Consider the following 27,885-nt stretch of genomic DNA (forward strand, 5'->3'; position numbering starts at 1 on the left):
TTGCCATTGTGCGTTGTTGGATTACTTTCACTAGAGATGAGCGATCACCTGCCCACGTTCTAAGCTTTTCCTTTGTCTGGTGATCACTATCTGGCTAATAAAAAAGAAAATCTGTTATTTCCTAAAATCAAGACTGCCCGTTGGCTATTTCGTCACCGAACTATTGAGGAAAACTGGGAATGCATATTTAAGGAAGTGGGCCTGAACTTGGCATATAACCTATTGATCGCAAAACTAAAAAAATATGTTATGATCTTTCTTTCTCTGAGGTGCTAAAAATTTTCAAAGGAAAAAGATAACGAAGCATAGAGTACAAATGCTTTATAAAAATAAAGAAATACCGTGTTCATTGCATTTATAAAATACGTGACATCAGTATATTGAGTTCAAAAAGTTCAGAATCCAGCTTAGTCGTGAGTTGAAATGCGCCGAAATGAACTATTACGAAAATATTTTCGACAGAATAAGCAATGATCCAAGGGCAATCTAGCACGAGGGCAGAGGATTGTTGGGTGAGAAAATGTACCACAGTGTAACCGCTATAGAGGCAGAAACGAGTGTCTTCAGTGGCTGCAGCACAGCAACGGCAATGAATAATTACTCCGTGACTAGCTGTGATTCCCGTGATGCCGGTGACGGAGATGCAGCTCATCTATTGTTCAATAAAAACAGAATTTCCAGCATCATTCTATAAAACCGTGTCACATGTCATGACATTGTAAACAAGATCAAGAACAATTCTACTGCTGGATATATGACGGAGTAAAACCTGCACCGATAAAATACGTGGCCGACGTAGTATCAGCTTCTCTTGACGATATTATCAGCCTGTCCTTTACTACGGCCATTTTTCCCAATAACTTTAATATTGCTCAGGTATGTCCTATCTTTAAAGTCAACCCACAGAAATGTACAATTATCGTCCAGTATTATTTCTTCCTGTTTTATGAAAAGTATATTGTCACGAACAGTTGAGTGGAGGTACTTTAATCAGTTTACGTATGGCGAACACGTGCCCGACAGGCAGCCAAGCGAGAATCTCACTTCAACGTAGACAGTCTTTTCGCAAGAGTTCCGCACCCCTTCTTCTTTCCTCATGTCCCGCGCTGATGACACGCTGCTCCGATCGCACTTGCCTTGTGAGCCCGCGTTGCCTGCTTGAATGCCACTATCTTTCTGAGGTAGCAGTAAGCAACTGGACAGACACAGGAGGGGGCAGGCGCGCCTGATTTGAAAGCATCTTGTGTCAATATGAAAGCAAAATTATATCGGCAGCAGAAGTTTTTGATAAGTTTATTGTTACAAATGATGTCAAATATGGGTTTAAAAGAAAATCCGCCAATATCGATGGGATCGTGTCACAGCTCAACAATTTTATCGCGCACGTAAAGAACAACTACATCACTAAGGTACAGCTTGACAGTTCAGGCCAAACCACTCGGAAGAAGGCGCAGGCAAACAGCCACAACGACTATCGCTCCGTGTCGCCCACTCGCGATCGCCGACGCGAATTCAAATCCAACGACGATGGCGACTCCTAACCACAAGGCAAAGAACGAGTATTCAATTATACGCATATGGCATTAGAACTGTCGATCATACCGCCCTCGGCACTATAACCTGCAGGAATTTGTCAAGCTGAATCAACCCGACGTCACAGGACTACAAGCAACCAACACACAGCATGGCTGACTGCAAGGATACACCACATAAGCACAAATCCAAGGCACTGCCATAGTGTTCAGGAAAACTCGCACAGCCCAAAAACACGACGTAGAGAGCAACGAGACAGAACGCACAAAATCGACGTCTTACCCGAACAAAGGACGCGCAAAAGCCTATTCGTGGCTAGCGTGCACAGCCCCCTCACGCCCAACTACCGGACTTCTATCACTTTGTACGAGAAATCAAGAAATCCACGAATAGACACCAACTCGTCATAATGGCGGACATCAACGACTCACACAAGACATGGGGCTATCGTACCACCACAGAAAGGGTACTAGAGTGCACGATGCCGTCCAGCAACACACTCACCCTCTGGAATAATCCTCCCTAAGCGACGAAAATTGGAAACAGCCTCTCCAAGGACACTAACGTCGATCTTGCCCCTGGGCAGACTGGAGTCTGGGCAGACTGGAGACACGCATCGTTCTCCTTACCTACAGGCTCAGGAATATGCGGACCACCTCGTCAGGCACAAGTGGCACGCTTTCTGTGACAAGCTACAGGGGACCCTGAGCCGTAAGAGGCTCAAAAAGAGACGAGTGGTTCGAAAATGACACAGCAGAAAGTCACACCGAGATCGTACAATCCGATGCCGATACGACCGCGGTCGACGCGCACCTTTTCCACCTCTGGGAGGCCAGAAGTGGCATCCTGAAGAGATGGAAGCAACAAAAGCTTGAAAGCAAGCTAAAGACACGCATCGTTCTCCTTACCTAGCTGGCTATGGACTGTGCGGACCACCTCGCCATGCAAAACCGGCACGCTTTCTGTCACAAGCTACAGGGGACGCTGAGCATGTAGAAGACCTGGTAGCACCTACGTGCTTTCCTGGCCAATGAACTGACCAAAATGAAACAGAAGAAACATCTCCACAGTCTTATCCACAACCACGCCAGATCAAAACAATTACTCCTGCGAGAAATAAAAAATAAACGATGCGGACGTGCACCCTCTTCCGCGTTAACTCGCAGCAAAGAATACCCCGGAAAATCCAATCCAGAACTCGGCCGACTCTTCACGCAGGCCGAACTCCATGTAGCCCTATCCAAGCCGACTAGAAACACCAGCTCCAGTAAAGGCCGGATCATTAACAAACACCTCGGCAACCTACCGCAGCAGGCCACCGAAGCTCTCTTCCCGTTACTACGAGTGCTCGGAGAAAGAGCTACCTGCTGTACGCAAGCACTCAGAGAAAACCATGGTCCTCAAGCCCAACAAAGCTCTCAGCTTGGAGAACCTACGTCAGATCTTCCTCAACTCGTGCGCGGGGAAGCTTTTCGAACATATGGTACACGACCGCATTACCCAAAACCTGGAAGACAACGGTCATCTACCGGACACCATGTTAGGCTTCAGGCAGCAGTTCTGAACGCAGGACGTGCTCTTACAACTAAAAGGAGGCCTCCTAAATCAACTAAACATTCGAAGCGAATACTCAATAGTCACTGTAGACATCAATGGAGCCTCTGATAACGTTAGCCACGACGCGATCCTCCACAACCTCTAAGGTACCGGATGTGGCACTAGGACTTTCGCCTACGTTAGAAACTACCTGATGGACCGCACCGCAACCGTCGGGATCAGCAACACCGACAGGGCAAGCTTCCTACTTTCCAACAAAGGTACCACGAAAGGGCCGATCACTTCGCCGTAACTCTTAACAAAGCTATGATGAAGCTACCCAAACTCCTCGAGACCATACCAGATCTGCGTCAAGCCATGTATGCTGATGACATCACGCTCTGGACCAGAGCTACAAACACTGGAAGGCAAGAAAGCAGGTTAGAAGCCGTAGACACCATCGAAAGCTATCTCTGTGATTGCAGCCTCTGCTGCGTCCCCGAGAAGTATGAGCACCTCATTCTGAAAGAAAGAACGATGAGAGGCCGGCCACCCAGCTGCGAAGAGCCGGACCCCAGCATCACCATCAACCGGACAACAATCCAGGAAGTCGACACTATACGAATACTTGGACTCCCCATCCACAAGGATGGATCGAGAGATGCCAGCCTACGGAGACTACATCGCATCCTTTCGCAACTCGCACACCTAGTCCAAAGGCTCTCAAGCGGGCAAGGAGCATGATACGCTAAGAATAATACAAGCACTGCTCACCAGCCGCATCACATACGGCACGCCGTACCTGGATTTGAAGAACGCTGAAATAGAAAAAGGTCAACATCATGTTAAGGAAGGCAATAAAAGTCGCCCTGGGACTCCCCGCAATGGCCTCCACAACAAGTCTCCTTACGATGGGCGTCCACAACACGTGGCAAGAGCTCGCTGAAGCGCACAAGAACGGCCAACTGGAACGACTCAAGCTCACGCCCACCGGGATATCGGTACTCCGACACCTGAACTCTAAAGTGAGACGTACGTCGCAGACACGGACAACAAAGAGCTAATCCCATCAGACGTTTGAGAGTGCATCTGCAGCGCACGTATCCCGCGCAGCATGCATCCGATATACCACAAGAGCGGAAGACAGGCTAGAGCCAAGGCCATCAAACGAAGATTAAGCACGACCCGGTCGCCCGCTACACTGACGCGGCCAAGTATCCGCAGCGAAACGCGTACACTCTCAGCGTTGTAGAATCCCGGCGCTGTGAGCTGGCATCGGCAACATTGAAGGGACGTAACCCAGAAACGACTGAAAATGCGACAGAGCTCGCACCTCCACCACAGGCACAAACGCAGCGGTTATATTCACCGACTCTCAAGCCGCCCATACAAACTTCTCGCGGGGCCGTGGCCGATGAACTCAAGATGCTAAAGCGACGAAGCACTCCGCTCCCGTACATCTGCGTAACGTGGGTACCCGGACACGAGGGACGACAGGCGAACGAAGCGGGTCACGTCGCTGCCCGCGAGCGCGTCAGTCGGGCTCCCGTCGCCCCACGCGCTCGCCGACTCGTGACAGAAGAGGCGGAGGCCGTACCCACCATCTATCCGGCCTTATTACAACACTACAGGCTCTAGCGTCAAGTGTACGCTTCACTGCACCCTAAACTCGGCAGAGAAGAAAGCGTGATCGTTAGATGCCTGCAAAGTAACACGTACACTCGCAGAACGATAATGCGCGCCTCTAGCCAACGCTCCACGGCTACCCTCTGCCAATTCTTCAATGATGCCGACACCCTGACACTTGATCTTGGAATGCCCGTGGCAGGAAGGCACCGAAAATGGAACGAGCACAAGAAACAAACGAAGACCACCTAATCGAAACGTGCAAGGCCGAGCTCTCCCTCGGGGAGCTGGAAGACCAACGACAACTCGTCGCCAGGGCCAAGAGGGCAGCCGAATCCAGAGAGTTCCTCGACTTAGGAGCCTTCCCACCTTGGGGTGATACTGGGCCACGCTCGGGATACTGTTTCGAATAGTAAACGTTTCTTTCTCTCTCTCACTCTGCCGAGCTAGTATTGCTTAAATTTGTATCGTGTGTGCGTCGAGAAGCGACGCTCCTACTTCTGACACCATGTATCAGATGCGACACATCACCAACAAAGAACGTTTATTAATAAGACGAGGTAGGTATATATATCGTACCCTGCATGATAAGCGCGGGTAGTCTTTGTCTAGTTTAGTCGCATGGTGGTAGCGGCGCATGCGCTCGCATGGCAGGTGAGCCTTGTACGATACATCTCCTTCCAGACATATAACACTCTATGCTACTTAAAGTTATCGTTGCGTAGTCAATCAGGCGGTCCTGTCTGCCACGCTGATCTGCCTAGGACTGGATGAGGACTGGGATTTTGAGAACCACCCTGTCTCTGATGGTCCTGGCTATGGACCTGCGCACTCTGCCCCAAAGCTGGTGCGCGATTTCGATTTTTCTTGTTGTGTACACGCTGGGGAAACTATAGCTCGGTGGCGTCATCGCTATCGTCGCTCGACGAGAGCTCACTTTCCAATAGTTCTTTACGATACTTCTCGCGCGTCCTCGGCAAGTGTCGCCGGTTGCGTCGTAACCTTCTGCCATCTTCCGTAGCTGCCCCATACGACCTTGGTGCGGCTGGCCCTAGCACCTGTGCCCTGCGGGTCCTTGACTTGTCCTTGATCCTTACGACATCGTCTTTCTTGAGTGCTGGTAGGCATCGTCCACGAGCTTCGGGCTGCTTGTGTTTAGTCACGTGAATACTTGAATGTTGGCTGCAGTCCGGAAGTATCGTGCGTAGGCGTCTTCCCTCTAAGACTCGATTAAAGTTATTATTGTTGCGTAGTCGATCAGGCAGTCGTCTTCGAGAGGGCACGAATGGTAGCTTAGCAGCCCAAGCCAAAAATCCTGTCTCGTTTCCCTAGTCTTTTTCATAATTCGTTTTACAATTTGAACGCCTTTCTCGGCGAGGCCGTTGGACTGGGGCAAACGCGGGCTTGAAATCAGATGATGAAAGTCGTATCTAGAAGAAAAAGTGCGAATGCATGAGACGCAAATGGAGGACCATTATCGCTACACACTTCTACTGGGATATCATATCTGGATAAAATGGCACTCAGTTTTTAGAATACAGATTTGGTGGAAGATTCGATCAGTTTTTCTACTTCTGGAAAATTGGTCAATGCGTAACAGACTGCATAGGCATGAACTTCCACCTTGCTGGAAGATGTCGACTCCTACTCTGTACCATGCATACAATGGTGGAGGCCTTAATACTAGAGGTTCACTTTGCTGCGCGTAAGAATACTTGCGGCAAGCTGCCCCGCCTTGTCAATGTCAGTGTTAAGACTTGGCCAGAAAACCAAATGTCTAGCTTTTGCCTTTGGCTTGTGCCCTTGATGAATGCCCTGCATGAATGTGTTCGAGCATTTCTGTCCTCAATGACATTGGGATTACTACCTTGCATACTTTAAACAGAATGCCTTTGACAAGAGTTAACTCGGATGCGAATGGTTTCAAATTGCCTTCGAATCTTCCCTTGCCGTTTAGGTAGTTTATAACAACTTTCAACTCGGGATAGGCTGCGGTTTCCCTCTTTAGGCGATTCATTGACTTTTTGCTAACTAAATCCGAGACCATGCTTGCTGCGTGAACATCCTCGCTGGATCCAGTAGCATCAACAGCTGCGGCTGGCGACGATATTGAGAGCATGTCAGCCAGGAGCAGCTTCTTGCCTGGCACAAAATGAAGGTCATAGTCATATGTAATCAAGCGCAGAAAAAAAAGTCGTGGTGGCATGTCACCAATCGCTTTTGAAGCGATAGCGATTAACGGGCAGTGGCCGGTCTCAATAAGAATTTTGCGACCATATAACAAGTGGTGAAATTTTTCGCAGCCAATTGTAATGCCCATCGCTTCTTTCTCTATCTGGGAATATCTTTGTTCTGCGGCAGTCATAGCAGGAGATGCATAGGCAACTGGCCGCCAATCGTCGCCGTAACGCTGCGAAAGCGCAGCCCATAGCCAGCATTTTCAGGCACCTGCAGAAGTTCTTGTTTGTTTAGAGGAGTCAAAGATAGCAAGCAGCGGTGGTTTGCTTAAATGCTCGCAAATAACTGCCCATTCGTGAGCATGCTGCTGAGTTCATTCAAAAATAGTGCGTTTCTTTTAAAGACTGCGTAGAAGGTTCATTTGATCGGTCAGGTGAGGTATGAACTTGCCGAAGTAATTTGCTACTCCTAGCATCCGGTGCACTGCCGCCTTGTCTGCCGGGTGAGGCATTTCGCCCAGTAATGTGCTCGGCGAAGGGTTTGGCTTTATGCCGTCTTGAGATATGACGTCACCCAAGAAATTGATTTCAGTCAGCCTTAACTTGCATTTTCAGCATTGAACGTCGATCCAGCCTGTCTGGCGAACTGTCATGCGCTCCATGGCAGGTCAGCCTTGCACGATACAAAATTAGAGGATCATATAATAGATAACTATGAGAAAAAAATTATACACAGTTGGGCTTCTTATTGACCCACGCAAAACATTTGATACCGTTTGTCATGACGTCCTTTTACGTAACCGGAGCTCGTGTGATATACACGAGGCATTGTACTTGACTTGTTCAAAAGCTACTTAACCAGTCGCTGCGAATAGTGAGTGAGTGAGTGAAGTAACTTTATTTTGGTCCAGAGAAGACGCAGGGAAGACCCCGCGCTACCCGGCTAGTCCCACGTAGGGACCGCCAAGCCCAGCTTGACGGCCCGATCGCGGGCACTCTGGACGGCCAGGGTTTGGTCGTTGAGTTCGGCGCTGCCCAAGAGCGCAGCCCACCTATACTCGCTGAAGGAGGAGCCGATGGCTTCACACTCCCGCAACACATGGTCCAATGTTGCCCTTAGTCCACAGGCAGGGCAGTCCGCACTGGGATATCTTTCAGGGTATATTGCATGAAGAACCGCGAGGTTAGGGTATGCACGGGCTTGTAGAAGTCGAAGGGTAACCGCCCGCGCTCTACATAAGGCGGGGTGCGGGAGGGGGAAGACCCGTCGTGACAGATAGTAGTGTGTGGTGATCTCATTAAACGTAAGCAAGGGTTCCCCACGGGGCTGGGCGACTGCTGAGGCGGCGCGGTCAGTGAGTCCTCGCGCGGCCCCGTGTGCGCCCTCGTTAGGGTTAGAGGGAGAACCCTCAATCGACCCCAAGTGAGCGGGAAACCAAATGAGAGAATGCGGAGAGATACTTCGGCGCTTTGGAGAATGCGGAGGGCCTGGGGGGAGACCATATCGGTTTGGTAGGCCTTAATGGCTGCCTTGGAATCACTATATATTGCCTCTCTGCGACCATCGAGCACAGCCAGCACGATTGCAACTTGTTCGGCTACCACGGGCCTCGAAGTGCGTACCGTAGCGCAGCAAGTGAGCTTTGAATTGGAGTCTACGATGGAGACGGCGAATGCCTCTTGTTGGACATATGCCGCGGCATCCACGAAGCTTGCCTCAATGTGGTTATTGCGGACATGCTCGAGTAGAGCTGTACCCCTGGCCCGACGTCGGCCGACGTTGTTTGCGGGGTGCATATTGCGGGGAAGGGGCGCGATGTGCAGGTGAGACCTGATGTCGCTGGGAATCCGCACGGCGTCGGGGCACTGGTCGACAGGATTGAGGCGCATCTCGCCGAGTAACTTGCGGCCCGTCGGGGTGCCGGATAGCCTGAGCAGCTGTGAGTACTCTTGTGCCTCGATAATTTCTTCGAGCGTGTTGTGGACTCCGAGCTTCAACAGGTTTTCGGTGTGAGTGCTTGCAGGTAAGCCGAGGGCGTGCTTAAAGACCTTTCTGATGAGTGAATTGAGCTTGTTCTTCTCTGCAACATGCCAATTATGCATGGCCGCTGAGTATGGAAGGTGGCAGAGAACAAAAGCATGTATAATGCGGATGAGGTTGTCTTCCTTGATTCCCCGGTGCCTGTTGGTGATCCTCCGAATGAGGCCGAGAGCACTCTCCGTCTTGGCGGTGATCTTTCTGAGTGCGGTCCCATTGGCACCGTTAGACTCGATATACATCCCCAATATTCGGAGTGAGGCGACTCTGGGCACCGGAGACCCGTCACCAGTGAAAAGCCGTATTTCGCTTTCGGACGCCGGTTTCCAATCACGATGGCCGCCGCCTCTGGGTCTTTTCTTGTAGAGTAGTAGCTCAGATTTCGATGGAGAACATCTGAGCCCAGTGGGGCAGAGGAAGCGCTCGGTCGCATCGATGGCGCTCTGCATGGCGGCTTCAACTTGGCCGTCGCTCCCGCCGACGCACCAGATGGTGATGTCATCTGCGTAGATGGTATGGTTGATTCCTTGAATCTTCGTGAGCTCCTTAGAAAGTCCGATCATTGCGATGTTAAATAATGTGGGCGAGATGACTGAGCCCTGAGGCGTGCCACGTGAACCAAGGGTGATATCTTGCGAAATGTATCCTTCGATCTTGAGCTTGGCAGTTCTCTGGCTAAGGAAGGATCGGACGAAGTCGTAGGTCCGCTTCCCGAGTCCGAGGCCGGCAATAGACTGGAGAATGAACTCGTGTGAGATATTGTCGAACGCCTTCTGCAGGTGTAATCCAAGGATGGCTCTGGTATCACCCGTGCTCCGGTCGATGATCTGATGCTTTATCAGCTTCATGGCGTCCTGTGTCGAGAGGCCGGCTCTGAAACCAATCATATTGTGGGTGTACATGTCATTGGCCTCGATGTGCACCTTGAGCCGGTTGAGCAGGGCACGCTCTGCAACCTTACCGACACACGACGTCAGGGAAATTGGTCTTAGATTCTCTATTCCTGGTGCTTTACCGGGTTTGGGGATGAGTACCGTGCAGGCCGCCTTCCACTGTGTGGGGACCTGTCCACTACGCCAGACTTCATTAATCCTCTCAGTGAGGAAGTCGATCGACTCATCATCGAGATTCCTCAGCATCCTGTTAGTGACGCCATCTTGGCCAGGCGCAGATTTGACGTTTGGTGAGAAGAGGACATCTCGGATCTCGGCCGCGGTAAAGTCCTGGTCCAACTCCGGCACCGCACACCCCGCGTAGTCCGGGAACTGGGTAGGGGCAGAGCTATCCGCGACCGGCAGGTACGTGTCTATGAGCCTGTCGACAATCAACTCGTCCGGGGTAGAGTCCGTAGCGAGGTGGATGGCTCGCGCGAGGTATCGTCTCTGGCTGGATCTGGTGCTGCCCTCATCGAGAAAGTGTTTGAGCAGACCCCAGCTCTTGCCTGATCTGAGCTGACCCTCGACGGATTCGCAGAGCTCATCCCATTGTTGCTTACACAGGTTCTTGCAGTGATGTTCGATCTCCCTGTTAACCTCCGAAACCTTCTTGCGGAGCCTCGTGTTATGCTTCTGCCCCTTCCATCTCGTGAGGAGGGCTTGCTTGGCTTCCAACAGGTGCGCCAACCTGCTATCCATCTTGTCGACGTCGAGTTCAGTGACGACCTCCTTGGTTGCCGCACGCGGCGTCATCCCTGATCCCTTTGCACCAACCTTCAAAATCTGTCCCGGCCATCGGTGCGCGCTCGGCTCTGATCTTGCGGAAAACGTCCCAGTCGATCAACTTGAATTTCCTTGTCTTATAGCGGGCAATCGGGAGGGAGACTTCGATGACGTAGTGGTCACTTCCGAGGTCTAGAGCCGTGTTTACCCACTTGACCTCCCCTACGTTCTTGACAAAAGAGAGGTCTGGGGTAGTATCCCGGCATGCGGAGTTACCTCTCCTAGTGGGGAAATCCTTATCGGTAATAAGGGTCAAGTCCACTTCCATCGCAGTCTGCCACAGTTCGCGTCCCTTGGGCGTGTCATGGGTGTACCCCCACACCCTATGTGGGGCGTTGAAATCCCCGACGACTACAAGGGGGTGCCCACCGGCCAGGCTGACGGCTCTCTTGAGGAGGGAGTTCGCCCTCGCCCTGCGGTAGCTGGGGCTGCAGTATGCGTTGAGGATAAAGAGGCTGTTTCTTCTGAGGCGCTTTCTGGGTGGGTTCATGAGGATTTCAGTCATGACGTACTCGATGCCATCACCAACTGCGCCGAGGTCGCGAGAGAGGCAATTGTACCTTTTGTTGACGAGGGTAGCAACTCCCCTACCTCCTGAATGTGAGGATGCTACCAGATAACCTGCGAGTTTGATAGGAGTACTAGTTGCAACTTCCTGAATAGCGATGATTTGGGTGCTTAACCGTGAGAGTTCTTAAATATTGCTGCAGAAGCGGCTTCTTATTGGGAAACCCTCCGCAGTTCCATTGCCAGATACTAAAGTTCTCGTCCGCACTATCCATGGCTAGGCTGAGAGGAGGCTTGAACGGCCCTGAGAATCGCGCCCTCCGTCGGTGGTGCCAGTACATGACGTCGTGCTGCGACCTGCGAAGGAGCGGGGCTGGGTTCCCTCCTGGCATCGACCTCCTCTAATTTGCTTATTCGTTCACTGAGTGCACCTAAGCCCATTTTTTGGGTGCGCTATAGCTTCCTCGACCTTTGCTAAGCTAGCCTGCATGCTGGCGAAGGCATTCTTGAGTTCTGAGAGCAATTTTATTTTCTCGTCTTCCTCTCTGTTCTCTACCGCTCGACGCTTGGGCGCGCGAGCCGCGTGGGATGTCTCGGACGTATCCATGGCGAATAGGTGGTAATTAATAACTAGTCATCAGCATATGTTGAGGTGAAGGAAAGATGGCCGCAGTTGCGCATATTGGGTCCTCTCCTATTGAATATATACATAAATAACCCATGCCGCATTCCAGATTGTCCCAAATGAGTAACGAACGCAGACGACACTAATATATTTTTGCGCGTTTTTTGCTGGGTGAACTTTAAGGAAATATGAATCATTTTCTCAATCAGTTGTCACCCTGGTTAAAAATTAACAAGCTATGCCTGAACGCTAATAAGACAAAATGCATGATATTTGCTCCTGTGTACAAGCCACCAAATTTCAGGATATACATTTCCTACCAAGGGCATATGTTAGAGCAGGTTACGGAAATTCGTGGGAGTGTGGCCTGAGGAACACCTATCTCGGAACGCACACAAAACAATTTAGGCGGAAGCATTGGATGCATGTACAAATTAAATTAATTAACACCTCTGTGGCACAAGAAGACGCTCTACTAGTACTCTGTTGTACTCTCGACTTTCTTATCGTGCGCTTGTGCGGGGAACAACAATGTTGACCAACTATACAAAACTCACTATTTTGCAAAAAATAAATGGTGCTGAGAATTTTTGAACGCTAATATGGCGCCTTACCTGAGCTGCGGACAAAATCGCTTTTTCTAATGCATCATATGTTAAAAGTCAATCAAGTGGACTATTTCAAATTGCTCTAGTATATAAAGTGCAATAGGATTTTTTACTTGCAAGGCTTTCAAAGCTTTCCGTATCCTTTCCACGCCTATTTTAGAAGGGCTGCAAGGAAACCAGCTATTTATGATCGGCAGCGCACTACATATAAGGTGCCTACTTTGCTAAATAAAATGGACAACTTGCTAGGCATAGATACCACAAGCTCAAAATAAGGCTTAAAATAGCTTTGATAGAAAATAACATTATATTTTCTTGAATCTTTTTTAAATGAGCTTGTTTCATTTCGAAACGTCTAACACGAAAGCATTACGTGGCACCATGCTTACATATATCTTATTTATTGCCTTGCGCACCTCATGCATAAATTTTAAGCTTTTAAAGCTGTTTTTTCTCATGTGAGCAAATATGTTCTCGTATGTGATCTTTTTCCTCATAGTGCGCATTCTGGCCTGCGTGCCGTACTGTATTTGGAGCAAAGCCGTTTGTCAAACTACTAAGCCTTTTGATTTTGCTCCTGTTTCTGTTCCTGTACAGATAGAAAGAAAGAAAGAAATCCATAAACAACTCGCATTTACCATTCTGACGGTACAAAAACCACTCCACAATATTCTACCCCGATCGACTCACCTTTGGCCGTGAACTGGGCAATCCGCGAATCATTGTCACGCAGAGCCAAGCAGAGGTTGAGAATGCGCCAGGTGACCTTTCCTCGTACGCAGCGAAGCTTTGCGGCCGGCTTGCCCGCGCTTTCTCCACATCAAAGGGCATCTTGGGAGCTGCTCGGCAGAAGGCACAGGATGACAAAATGCATCGCGACGTCTGCTTTCAGGCTGATGACTTGGCGCTCGAACGCAACCATGCAGTTACTTAGGCAACCGTGCACTTCGGTTTTCTCCAGCGTTGGGTCATAAATGGCTAGACCCTTACCGAGCGGAGAAACGAGTTTCACCGCTTGTGTGTGAGCTGACGGATCCTCAGACGGGGACAAACAGGGGCCGCGTTCACATCGCCGACTTGAGAGCCTACCATTGCTGGCCAGACGAGCCGCGCGGTAGCCCAGCAAGCTCGGGGGGTCCGGGGAACACAGCACGTCCGGTGTTTCCGACAGTCTTTAGGCGGCCGCATCGGTACCTCCTCAGGCGACGATCACGATTGTGAAGCCGCTCTCGCATTTCCAGACCTTTCTGGTAAAAGAAACGATTTACTTGGGCTTTCTGCCTCTGCGAGCAAGCGCCTTTTTCTTTCGGTATTTCCCGCATAGAGGCCAGCACGCCACGGTTCCAGCCCGCCATGACTAGACGTCAAAGGACACATGTGCTTTCCTTTTGCCTTTCGTTCAGTGCCTATATTTTTTTTGTATTCTAGCTTTAGCCTTCACCCTGTGCAAAGTCTTGTTTTCGAAGTGCCGTGCTGCTTACCCCACGCGGGGGCATGCAATCCCGGGAGTGTCACATGAGAGGGAGGGTTGAGACATTGGACGCCTCAGATCTTGGGTTCGCGGCACCTGGAAGCGTTGCAATTCCTGCACGAGTCATGGGTGTCTTGTGTGTGCGCGTGCAACAGAGGAAGAACACCATGTCCAGCAGGCTTCGCGACCCTCCACCCTCTGCCTTCCAATATCTTCTGGCCCCTCCTCTGAAACGATTGCCGTCAGTCTTTGCAGCTCTCGCTAGCGCCGTTGTTGCCGGCGCCTCGGGAGCATCTTCCCGCTGTCTTTCTCACTCGAGCCTTCGTTGGCACCTTCAGTCGCAGCCCACTCGCACTCAACATGGCGAAGGTCCCTTCGCACCAACGCAGGCGCTGGGGTGCAGGCGTGCAGCAGGGGGAAGGACGAGTGCAGGTCACGTGAGGCAGGTGGCAAGGTACATGAGCGACCATCTATTTGTGTCCTCCCCCACCGGGCCTTGGGACATTCACGTGCTTTACCAGCTTGCGTGAGTGCGGATTGCCGAGTGGCTCTGCGTTCCGCCGTTGCGGTAGTCGCAGTTGCTTGGAGCGTCGCATTCTGCGTGTCCGAACCGTCGCTGAGCAGAATTGGTGGCGGGAAGCGGTAAGTAGTGTCTGCGAACACATCTCGGCCCGCATGTGCGAACCATTGTTCGACGCGGTGTGGAACCTGCTTTCCTCGGCCGTCGGGGTGCTGAGTTTGCTCTGTGCGCTTAGGAAAAGTTTTGTACGTACTGGCGTAATGTTCTATCCAATAAATGCATTACACGTCCTGGACGTCTCACGATCCTAGGAGAGAGCTCCATACATACCGCCTAGGCGGCCAGGCCTTTATGCCTGGTGCTCAAACTCGCAGTGTTCCTATCGCCGTACGACATCGTGCCGCGTCGTGAAGCCCCCCTTTTGTGGACAATTGCCCACGCCATGCGAGGAGGCGTAGAGTGAGCCTACAATGTCCATGGTGTCAGGGCCGGAGAAGGTGCCAGGGTCTCGGAGTTTGGTCAAGACAACTGGTATTGTGGTAGCTGAAGCCGAATCAGCGGACCTCTTAGTCGAATGGCCCTAAGATGTCCGCTTCGAAGCTCCCTTATGGGATAGTGATGTGCGCTGCAACTACACCATGACTTCACGGAGAGATCTACAGAGAAGGGGGTTCATTTGCGCTATGTGCAAAAAAGACTAAACAACAAAGATGACGGATGATAGGCCTCACTTTGTCTTCCTGATGTATTCTCTGCTGTTTAGCATCTTCTTATATATCTGCAGAAGAACTGGTTCATAAGAAGACAGAGAAATTAATTAATGCGCTTGCTTGCTTATAAGGTTCGTTAAATGCCCCTACTACGGATATTAGAGTCATTCGGAAGTGCTCAGTGCAAAGTACTTCAATTCAATTGAAAGCAGGTAAATGAGAAATGGGTTTTTCACGACGTCACTGATTAACGCATACGGCCCAAAATTACCTAGTGAAAATCACTAGGCTTACTTGGAAATTTGGAAATAGCGAAACAGAAAAATAGACAAAACGCCTTACTGACGACGCGAAAAAATGGTACAGGACAAAGTTTAGAAAAGTATAGCAGGTTTTCTGAAGAGGAATCTGAGGTGCCATATACAATAGTTGCACCATCTTCACTCGCTCGGCAGAAAGCTCAGACACGAATATTCGTGGCTGCACATTCGAGCATCCACCACGTGGCATGTTAGCGTTAACACTGAAAATAGTTGCACAACTGCGGTTGCCTCGCGACCGGCCTTTCCAGACGCAAGGCCTTTTGGGGCAGGTCGCCCCCGTGGTCCAATGTGAACGCGTGCATTGCGTGGCAGGCATCTTTCGCCATTCCTATGCTGCTAATAGTTAAGGAGCCTAAAGAAACAAAGAAAGCAGAGCGGGAGCAAGCAAGCCAAAGGAAAGGTATCGCTGCCCCCCATGTGCTATACTGCTACAATAATAAAAGGCTAATAGTGGGGGCCACACACACGGCGAAAAACGTGACCCACATCGGGTGCACTGGAGCTGCTTACGCCACAATATTTCCTACATGCATAGTCATGTCGTCCAAAGCGGGCTTTCCAGATGAAGGGACAACGGGCGCTGCTGAAAGAGCACCGAGCGAACTCATGTCATTATTTTCGATAGGTGGGAATCATCGCCGCATGTGGCAAAACGGGGGATCAACGTCGAAATTATCGGCAGGCCACGGTAATACAAGCGATGGAGAGCGGCAAACCACAACTACGGCATGCCTCATACTCGTATTGTCACGGCTGAGCGATGAAGACAACTTATGAACTGCGTATGAATGAACGCTCGAACTAGCTTGGGCCGGATAACCACAGAATTTAATTTCGGTTTAGCTTTAGCATTACCTTGAATTGATTTGCACCATACGTGCGCAAACTGTGCACCTTGCTGAAATTGTGTGGCGTGTCTGAGTTCTTCCAATTCGGTCTGACTGCTTTCCATCTCGTTCTTCTATCTCAAATACAGCCAGCCGCGTTCCTGGGTGACCTAAAGGAATGCAAGAAGACTAATCCGGCGCCAGGCACGAGGGTGAGTTTTCTGTTTTGCTCTATGCTTACGTGGTTGTCACGGTGGCTCGGCCAAGCTAATAATATTCTAGTTTTAGGTGGTCCTCATAGAGGCGACAACGTCAATTCTCGTGCTTACTGAGCTTCTCGCGCAGTCAATGCGGAGCTGCACGCTTTGTTCGGCGAAGTAATCATGCACTGAAGCGAAAGATTTCTCAAAAGTACGAAAAGTTGGGCAAATTTGTACGGCTCATTTGTTTGCTATGTAAAGAGGGCAATAATAATGCTAATAAGAGCAATAACAATCACGAGGTGAGCTGTAGTACACAGAATGAGCGTTGAGCTGGTACGTAGCTTCTGATATCATCTCAGCATCGGCTTTCGTCCGAAGTTGGAGGGTTTGAAGCCGGCCGTCCTCGAGTCAAAAGCACTGACCTCTACTAAAATTGCTGGTGGCGCATCGCCGTTACCCGAGGCGGGAGCTTGTGAAGCCGCTTGTCCGGAAAGCTGGAGTCAGCTGCGCTTCGCAATGCATACGAATGAAAAGAAATTGCATATTTTTAATGAATATCATTTGCTCGCGGTGACAAGAGCAAGCCAAGAGAACATGGGGCAGCCAAAGATGCAAACATATTTTGGCTCAATGCACCTTGTCACCGGAAAATGTATTAAAATCACCGCCTTAGCGGTCTTCACAAATAGTTAACCGGTGAAGTTGATACGTACGGCCTCAGTGTTTACCACTGGGCTGATTCCGACCGTTAATTGAACGATGGCTTGGAAGGATCCCTGTAGAGAAACATTTGCGCAAAGAGTGGACACTCGTATAGGATCCTGAGGCCGAGCTACTGTACTGCCGCCAGCGGCCTGAGCGGTTGGTCAGATCGCTAATTTTGTCTTCCAATATATTATACGTGGGGTTTAGCTCTGTTTTGGTTTCTGTTTCGATAACAATGCTTTCAATTCTAATTTAACTTTAGTTGCAAAATATCGAATACGTCGTCTTTAGTGGAGCGCAGGAGCTTTAATACTTCATTTTTAAGCATGCCATACAGATGGACGTAATAAACTCGCTGATGGCAGACGTTTCCCTGGAAAAGCCGCCAAGCTTCTCGAAGAACAAGCGAGGCTCAATCAGCTCATGCAGATTTGAAAAATAATGCGATAAAGGCTCTCTTTATTTCAGTTCGTTTACCGTTTCTGAGCAGCTTTTCGCAGTTGCACACATTGCGAAGCAATGCTTCTTACGAAGATGTTAATATTTTTTTCTTGTTACAAAAGGAATAGGAAAAAGTGCTCGATTACAAACTTGATACATACGCAAACCACAAGAAGAATGTTTTAGCAATAACAAGCAACGCGTGAAGTGGCACTTACGAACCAGGCCAGGCACATGTCGCCTGCAGTGAGCTTAACATATTTTGCAAAACAATACCAAATGAGCATTACACGGCTAGAGCCACGTCAAATGAAACATTTGTGCGGTGGTACGGGTTAGCACATATAACGGGTTCTGTTCTTTATACCGAAGGTCTTGCGAGTGACTTTGGAAAATTGCACGCTGTAAGTAATGAAAACGCTCTTTTGAAAAGATGGGTCCAAAAGTAAACGAGTGGCTGCACGGTGAACGGGTGCCAAGGCTCGGTTTCTATGCTACACGTCCGAAATACGCTCACCCAGCATAACAAACGTCTTGCTGACAATGTTCCTAGTGCAAGAAACAGCAAAATTACCTCTGGAGTGGAAAGGAAACAGCTTGCCGTAAGAGCAAGGCGGTGCGTGGAAAAGCGCGGTCAGGTGGGCGTAACCAGCCGCACGTGACCGGTGCAGTATCAAGTCTCTACGGAAACGGGACGCGTGGACGTAAGCCCGTAGACATATGATAAGATGTCTACCCTTCAGGTAAAGTGGAATCGCAAATCGCTACGCCGCCGGGGGGTGGTCAGACCCTTACTTGCTCGGCCACGAAACGGCCGGAACGTCCGCTCCTTACGTACGCATGTTTCTTTACGTACCGCCGTATCCTCTGTAGACAGTTGCTGCTTGCGCTCGGCTGCACCAGCCTGTTCTTGTACCTGGGCTGCAAGATCGGCACGGCGTAGACGAGCTCGTTCCCAGTTCTGCTCGGGGCGTTACTGATGGAAAGCTGCCTGTTCCTTAGGAGTTTGATGCGCGGCCTCAATTTCGGAGCCGGAGAGAAACTGCTACGCGCGCGCTTGATGGCGACGGAGAGCGACGACGTCACCACTGGCACAGCCAATCGCGTTCCTGTTTACCTTTAACCTTTCTCGCGCATGCGCATGGGTTTGCACCGGAGGAGTCTTCGGCGTACAGGCAACAGACGGACGAACGAATGAATCAGGTAGCTAGCCAGACACAGCTGTACAACGCGAGCTTGACCTCTTTCTTGAAGTGCGCTTTGCTACAAACTTTACGCTGCGAACGCTTAGTTCTTTTTTACACTATGCACCGTCATCGCATGTTTAGAACGACTAGATCTATAGCAGGGAAGAAGTTTGGGCGTGTTGGTGGGATACATACAGACTGGGATACATAGCGCAAAAAGAACGCAGGGACAAGCAGGAACACAGGACGAGCGCTAACTTTCAACAATTGATTTATTGCAGCTAGTGAGTATGTATATATATTCACTGGGACGCCACTGCAATATACGCACTTAAGGGAAGGAGGAAAACAGTCATGTGAATACTATGCCCAAAAATTCAAGCTTTTTCCTTGATAAAAGTATAGACGGCGTGCTAACGCACTCGTCACCTGCTCTGGCTATCTCAGCTGCTTCTACAATTTCCCTCGCAATCTTATTCCTGTGGCGCAAGACAACAATAGTTTGTTTTAAGAGAGGGAATCATGGTGCCGTCGCGTCACATTTTCTACAATGGGCAGCCAGATGCCCATCTATTGCGATGCTCTCCACTGTGTTACTATGCTCCGCCAGCTGCACGTTTAAATATCTGCCCGTCTGGCCCACGTAGTACTTCCCACACGAAAGGAGGATCTTATACACAACATTGCGAGTCTGGAAGCAGCGAACTATCCGAGACATATCATTATCTCGGTTGCTGAAGGTCTGCATCGTCAAAGGAAACTAACTTAATGCATGAGCGATGAGCAGAGAGCGGATGACGGAAGAGAAAGGAAAGGAGAAAGGGACAAACGAAAAGTGGCGGTTTTTCCCTACTTTCATAAGGTTTCCCACAACCTAAAGAAAAGGATGGGTAACGTTCTGGTGTAAACGTTGTGTTTACAGCACCTAACAAACTCTTGAGGTTGAGTGTGTTCAGCTGTCCCATGAGGAAACGAAAGCCTGGTTGCACTACCGCGCACAAAGATCCTTTTGTTACATGCACTCGCAATGTTGTGTATAAGATGCCACTTCCGTGCGGGAAGTACTACGTGGGCCAGACGGGCAGATGTTTAAACGTGCGTCTGGCTGAGCATAGTAACAAAGTGGAGAGCATCGCAATAGATGGGCATCTGGCTGCCCATTGTAGAAAATGTGACGCGACGGCACCATGATTCCCTCTATTAAAACAAACTATTGTTGTCTTGCGCCACAGGGATAAGATTGCGAGAAGCAGCTGAGATAGCCAGAGCAGGTGACGAGTGCGTTAGCACGCCGTCTATACTTTTATCAAGGAAAAAGCTTGAATTTTTGGGCATAGTAGTCACATGGCTGTTTTCCTCCTTCCCTTCAGTGTGTTTATTGCAGTGGCGTCCCAGTGAATATATATACATACTCACTAGCTGCAATAAATCAATTGTTGAAAGTTAGCGCTCGTGCTGTGTTCCGGCTTGTCCCAGTGTCATTTTTTTGCGCTATGTATCCCAGTCTGTACGACTAGATCTGTCTATTGCTGCTGTTTAACTTGTGTAGCAATATGCGCCGTTTTAGTCTTGCTTATGGTTAAAAGCTTTCAAAAACGCCACCTTGTGAGTACCAAAGTTCACAGGGAAAAAAATAATTGTCGTAGAGTCGTTTCACCAGTAATACGGGGCTAAAAAGCGCCTGCATGCTCGGAATCCTTTTGAATTGCAGCGCATGAAATTCATGATAAGCAGCAACTTTTATGGCGTTAAAGCAAAAAACTGCGCGCACTTCATTTTTATAAAGCGGCAGCTAAATAAGTGCACAAGGAGCTTGATATAATTGTTCTATGGAAGCCCGTAAGGGGGTGAGAAGTAATTAAAGGGTAAATGAGACATCCACCGAAACGCAGCTAAGTGCTACAAAATAAATCCATACGGGTTCCGCGAAAGAAAAGCGTCGCAGTTGAAGAAAGAATTTGACTTGGTCCAGAAATCCGTTTGGATTTCCTTTGTAGCACTTAGCTACGTTTGGGCGGATGGCGCATTTTACCTTACTTGTACATGGAGCTGCATTTGAATCACGTTGTAGTTTCTGGCACTTCCCACCGATCCCAGTGGAGATCACATGAACGGCCAGTGGGCGTTATAAACGACGCTGTGTGCAATATGCTTTGGACTCTAACGGACCCGATGAGAACAATCTGGAGTAAGTAAAGCAATATAGAAAAGACCAAAATTTTATGCCCAATAATATAAATACCAGTATTTATGTTATGCCTAAGCCTACAGCCTGGAACAAAATTGATTTGGAAATGTAAGTTGTTGATTCAAGATATGTGGTAACGGCTCAATTGGAACCTCAGCGACAAACTAGCTCATAATATGCTATCCACCGTACGTATAACTGCGAACGAGCCTCTTCCCTGCCAGATAATAATCACTGTTCCACCTATGCGTATCATGAGGTGCGTAGAAGTTAAGCCATAAAATATACTAGAATTGCGCATGAAATCGGAAAAAAGGAAAACAGAATAGATAATTTATTCACGTAGTAGCCATTTGAGGTCGCTGAAGAGGATCAGGTTCGTGAACAGCTTGCCAATGTTTGCCAACTGGTAGTGGTTCGTGAACAACTTGCCAACTGGTAGTTAGCCGCAGTCTGGTAATTAGCCAGCCGCAGTATTTTCCTAATGCCCTACCTTTATTAAAAAGAGAAAAAGGAAAGGGGAAAAAAGGTCACGATGGATTCCCATAACCAAACTTTCTGAACCCCAATTGCGAACTTTGTTTTGCACGCCTCCGTTGTTTGCCGTTGTCTATATTTTTCTTCCATCAATTTTCCAATAGCCGCTTACTAATCTTTACTGCGGACACGCTAACTTTCCCCCTGCTCTCGCTAAACCCAAGGGCTTCGAGGAGGCCAGAGATGCCTGCATCAGCAGCTGTGCAGATAGCTTCACATTCTAATAAAACATGCTACATCGTTTACCTAGATTACCGCAGCCAAGCACATGCTTCTTCTTACTTCTTATATCTCGCCTTATAACTGCGTGTTCTGAGGCATCCTGATCTCGTTTGGAAAAGTAATGAGCTTCTCTTTGAGTTATTATAAATCGTTTCTTTCCTGATGTCGTTTTTTCCTAGTTGTTCAGACCAGGTTTCTTTTCCATTGCTGCCACCCAGCCTTTTCCACTGCCACCCACTCAGCCTCTCTGCCTTTCCGCTGTACGTTATTTGTTGCCATGTTGCTCTCCATACAGGTTGCATACTTGCTGGTAAGCTTCCTAGCTTTTTCCTCCACTGTGAGTCAGTTTCTCCTTTACAAATACCTGAAAACTCTCCGAACCCATTCCCTTTCTCTCATATACCTCAGCCATCAAAGCGCGATCCAGCTCCCTTTAGCGGAGATCAGTGGGCATAACACGTTATAATGCACCGTAAGATTCCGTAAGGAAAAAAAAAGTCTCTATCTGTATCCAAGGTACATCTTAGAGGTGAGAAAATAAAAAAAAGTCTCAATTACCCAAAATTCAACGAAGCGCTTTGAAATTTTCCCGCGAATAAATAGTTATTGTGGAAAACGTGCAGATACTTCAGAACTAATCACGTGCCACGTACCATTCTTTATTGCTCCTATATATTGCGGTCGTTCTTATATCCTTTTAGCCAGAATATGAACATAGAGGTCGCGACGTTCCATCTGTAATTCCATCTGTTTCTGCCAACGTTGTTTTTTACGAGTCGTCTCTATGCAAAAGGTTTATATGCGCATCTGCTGTTCCTTTATTGGCTGTATTGCTTTACAACTGTAGCACAAACCTACATTTTTAATTGTTCAAGTAGTATTTGTTTCTGGATGTAATCCACCAGAAGAGTTGTAATTGCGTTTCTTTTGAATAAAACAATATGTGCTTGGTTTTTGAAGTTAACTACATTTGTTTGTGCATCGTTTCGACTACTGTGCTGTCGCGCTACACACGGCAGCCTTCAGTGCAACTTGTAAGCCAATACTAGTTCACGTAGTCGGTTACACATTGTGTGAAGAGCAGGTTAAGCTATGCTCGGTTTCATACATAACAGACAACGTTATGCGAAAGCAAGAGGAACCAATCTGAGGGCAGGCACTCCTGGCAAAGAAACACTGCGTCACGCATGGAAGATTGGATGCGCGTCATGAAATTCGATGGAAGGAATGCTACGTATTCCATGGAAGCCGTCTCAGATACGCACCTAATTACCACAGAAAGAGCGGAGTGACACGTTTTAACAGCGAAGCTGTATATGGTGAGCCGATTCGTCCATCTGTTGCGTGCCCGCCGAAAACTCCTACGGCGCAACTGCATGTGCATGTGAGAAAAAAAAAATTGGCTGCGCCGGTAGTGACGTCATTGCTCTCCATCACAGCGAAGCGCGTGGGCAGCAGTTTCTGTCCGGCTCCAAAATGTGTAGGCCACGCGTCATACGTACTCCTGAGGAGCAGGCAGCTTTCGATCAGTAACGCATCGAGCGTAACCAGGAACGAGCTCGTCTACGCCGTGCCGATGCTGCAGCCCGGGCACAAGAACAGGCTGGTGCAGCCGAGCGCAAGCCGCAACTGCGTACCGAGGATCCGGTAGCCTACTAAGCCGTCGCTTAAGGAAGCGTAGGGATTAGCCCAGTGATAAACACCGGACACAACCGTTTCAAGTTCGCTGGTAAACCACCTGTATGCAGTGCTTGGGCGGTGATTTTTGTAAAGTTTATTTATTTAATACGAATACCTACAGTATCCTAACTGGGCTATAACTAGGTGGTATTATCGAGGCGCTATAACGTAAAACTATTCCACACTACGTAGAGGTAGAACATTCGCCTCGCATGCAAGAGGACCGAGGTTCGAGTCCCGGTGCCGCGCAATTTTCCACCGGATTAAAAAAAAGAAAGAAAAAAATCCATGTGTTAATAAAATTGCATAAACAGGCCTGGAGTGCGGCCTGATCCCGGTGACCAGAATCGGTAACGCATTCCCTCACCAGAGCAGGATTGGCCACCCTGGTGCATTACTTGGCCACTACCTCCCATAAGAATACAAGAATCAAACCCCGGCCCTCAGTCCCCAGCAGCTGCGAAGCGCAGCAGAGGGTGCTAAGAATCCCCGGATCCGGACAGGCCACCATTGGAATCTGAACCTGGCAACGTTTAACACTAGAACGTTATCTAGTGAGGCGAGTCTAGCAGTGCTATTGGAGGAATTATAGGGCAGTAAATGGGATATAATAGGGCTCAGTGAAGTTAGAAGGACAAAAGAGCATATACAGTGCTGAAAAGCGGGCACGTCCTGTGCTACCGGGGCTTAGCGGAGAGACGAGAACTGGGAGTCGGATTCCTGATTAATAAGAATATAGCTGGTAACATACAGGAATACTATAGCATTAACGAGAGGGCGGCAGGTCTGGTTGTGAAACCTAATAAGAGGTACAAAGTGAAGGTCGTACAGGTCTACGCCCCTACATCGAGTCATGATGACCACGAAGTCGAAAGCTTCTATGAAGACGTGGAATTGGCGATGGGTAAAGTCAAAACGAAATACACTTTACTGACAGGCGACTTCAATGCCAAGCTAGGCGAGAAGCAGGCTGGAGACAAGTCAGTGGGGGAATATGGCATAGACACTAGGAATTGCAGGGGAGAGTTATTAGTAGAGTTTGCAGAACAGAATAATATGCGGATAATGAATACGTTCTTCCGCAAGCGGGATAGCCGAAAGTGGACGTGGAGGAGCTCGAATGGCGAGACTAGAAATGAAATAGACCTTATACTCTGCGCTAACCCTGGCACCATACAAGATGTGGACGTGCTCGGTAAAGTGCGCTGCAGTGACCATAGGATGGTAAGAACTCGAAGTAGCCTAGACCTGAGAAGGGAACGGAAGAAACTGGTACATAAGAAGCCGATCAATGAGTTAGCGGTAAGAGGGAAAATAGAGGAATTTCGGATCAAGCTACAGAACAGGTATTCGGCTCTAAGTCAGGAAGAGGACCTTAGTGCCGAAACAATGAACGGCAATCTTATGGGCATTATTAAGGAGTGTGCAAAAGAAGTCGGTGGCAACTCCGTTAGACAAGATAACAGTAAGCTCTCGCAGGAGACGAAAGATCTGATCAAGAAACGCCAATGTATGAAAACCTCTAACACTACAGCTTGAATAGAACTGGCAGAATTTTCCAAGGTAATCAACAAGCGTAAGACAGCTGACATAAGGAAGTATAATATGGATAGAATTGAACATGCTCTCAGGAAAGGAGGAAGCATAAAAGCAGCGAAGAAGAAACGAGGAATTGTCAAGAATCAGATGTATGCGTTAAGAGACAAATCCGGCAATATCATTACTAATATGGATGAGATAGTTCAAATGGCTGAGGAGTTCTATAGTGATTTATACAGTAACAGTGGCACCCACGACGATAATGGAAGACAGAATAATCCGGAGGAATTTGAAATCCCACAAGTAACAGCGCAAGAAGTAAGGAAAGCCTTGGAAGCTGTGCAACGGGGGAAGGCAGCTGGGGAGGATTACGTAACAGCAGATATGTTGGAGGATGGTGGGGAAATTGTTCTACAAAACTGGCCACCCTGTATACGCAATGCCTCATGACCTCGAGCGTAGTGAAATCTTGCAAGAACACCAACATAATCCAAATCTATAAGAAATGGGATGCCAAAGACAGGAAATATTATAGACCGATCAGCTTACTGTCCATTGCCTACAAAATATTTACTATGGTAATCGCAAATAGAGTCAGGGACACCTTAGACTTCTGCCAAGCAAAGGGCGAGGCAGGATTCTGTAAAGGCTACTCATCAATAGACAATATTCACACAATCAATCTGGTGATAGAGAAATGTGCGGAATATAACCAACCCTTATATATAGCTTTCATTGATTACGAGAAAGCGTTTGACTCAGTCGAAACCTCAGCAGTCATGGAGGCATTACGGAATCAGGGTGTAGACGAGCCGTATGTAAAAATACTGAAATATATCTATAGACGAGGCAACCTAAAGTTTGCCCGCGTGGCACCAGCGCCGAATGCTCCCCTAGCGGACCGATGGAAGTTTCGAGGGTCGTCGCTGCGCTAGCGCGCGCCTGTGTTCTGTACAGCGGGAGCGCTCGTGCGCGTGGTTTTTGCGATGCCGAGTGCGACCTCATCAGCCAGGAAAGGTGGCACGCAATACTGATGTGTTGTTGATTGCCACAGCCGCCTCGAAAACACGAAAGGGTTGTACGCCGCCCGTGAAGTTCTACAGATTTCCTGGGAAGTGGTACGAGAAGGACAGACGACAAGCATGGATAACTGCAGTGCGCCGAGTCAAGTAAGTCTCATACTTTCGCATTCGCGTGTAATATCTTGAAAGCGGAATAGTCATATGCCTGTTGTTAGTGCACGGCCGTTTGTTTAGTCGTGTCGCGTTGTTGAATTGTGGTGGCATCCGCCGTTTGTTAGCGGTAAATGCAGGCGTGTTGCGCCGCTAAGCTCTACGACGCGTGCTCGATTCCCAGCCACGGCGGTCGCATATCGATAGGGGCAAAATGCAAGAACACCCTTGTTACCGTGTGCTTTGATTTTTGTGCACGTTAAAGAACCCCCAGAGGTTAAAATTATTCCTGAGACTCCCCATTACAGCGGGCCTCATAATGATTTCGTGGTTTTGGCATGGTTGTGGCGCTTAGAACCCCCGAATTTATTTGATTGCACTGTGCCTTCCCTCGCGATCGGCATCGACGAGCTCAAGAGAATTATTTCCCTTTTCCAAACGCTGCAACTTAAATTACTAGTTGTGCAGGTAACGAAAGGGGCCGCGCGCTACTTTTGTGTGGTAGCAGACCGTATTTAATGCAAGCCGCGGTCGTCGCGTGCATCGGGAAGCGGCAGATCGGAAAGCAGCCGCTCGAGACGTGCGCGTTATGTTTGTTGTTTTCCCATGCTTTCTAAGTATCTAAGTGTGCAAGTATCATAACTTGTAGTGGTACCGCTCTTGTAGAATAATATATGCACACAATCACAGGAACGTTACCTTTGCAAACGTATTATTGGGAGTAATTTAATCCCCACAACAAATAGGCACCCATACTGTTTCATTCATATGCGATGCAGGTGGAAGCGGTGCCAAACAGACCAATGGCAATCACAACAGTCTTCTCAGCAGTCAGCACCACCGGGACATCTGCTTTCGTACTGCAGCGACGCAGCTCTTGAGCAGCGGCAAGACACGTGTGAAACAGACTCCAGAAAAAGCCTTTGTGAAGTGACGGAACCGTCAAGAAGCAGCCCAATGGATCTGCAGTCATCGAGTAGTATGACAACAGAAGTTCCTGCTGCCAGTGTGACTTATGTTGTAATTGAAATAAAAGTGGCTAAATTTCTGAACATGGTGCGTACCTCTAACTCGACGTCGTCTGCGATCTTGTCGGACACCTGTGACACGCACTTGGCTTCCACTATCACATCACCGTCCACAATTTGTTCAACGCCGTACACGTTCGGAAGCAGACGCTCCCCTATCGTGAGGTTGCCGCCACGAAAAAAAGCTGTCGGCGTCGGCAGCCTTCTTGAAACCGCAAGACAATCTTTGCATCGCTGTTGCGCAAGCAGGCGATCTGCCGCCGTCGAAAACGGAGCGCCGTGAGCACGAGCAGCGAAGAAAACCGCGGACAACACAATGTAAACAAAGCGGAGACTGCGCCACGGCGCGACCGCGCGGCTTGACGCTTCCACATTGGGGGCGCTGTCAGGAGGCGCAGTAGCGCCGCCTGGCCATGGTTTTCTCGTCTATAGCGGCTCCACAGCCACCGTAGTCCTCCATAAAAAAAGCAACAAAATCCCAATAATGAAAGGCGTCAGGCAGGGACATACGATCTCTCCAATGCTATTCACAGCGCGGTTACAGGAGGTATTGAGAGACCTGGATTGGGAAGAATTGGGGATAAGAGTTAATGGAGAATACCTTAGTAACTTGTGATTCGCAGATGATATTGCCTTGCTTAGTAACTCAGGGGACCAATTGCAATGCATGCTCACTGACCTGGAGAGGCAAAGCAGAAGAGTGGGTCAAAAAATTAATCTGCAGAAAACTAAGGTAATGTTTAACAGCCTCGGAAGAGGACAGC

The 27,885-nt window shown here is 48.9% G+C and overlaps 1 protein-coding gene across 5 annotated transcripts in view; it reads left to right on the plus strand.

The window, feature by feature from the left end:
- Window positions 1-27,885, plus strand: part of LOC142590620 (uncharacterized) — a 328,406-nt gene that overhangs the window by 81,151 nt on the left and 219,370 nt on the right. For all 5 annotated transcript variants that reach the window (XM_075702951.1, XM_075702953.1, XM_075702954.1 and 2 more), the window contains exon 9: window positions 16,369-16,431. In XM_075702951.1, the coding sequence (XP_075559066.1) occupies window positions 16,369-16,431 (63 nt within the window). The remainder of the gene's footprint in view (window positions 1-16,368; window positions 16,432-27,885) is intronic.

This window comes from Dermacentor variabilis, chromosome 8 (genome assembly GCF_050947875.1).
Source record: "Dermacentor variabilis isolate Ectoservices chromosome 8, ASM5094787v1, whole genome shotgun sequence".
Lineage (NCBI taxonomy): Eukaryota > Metazoa > Arthropoda > Arachnida > Ixodida > Ixodidae > Dermacentor > Dermacentor variabilis.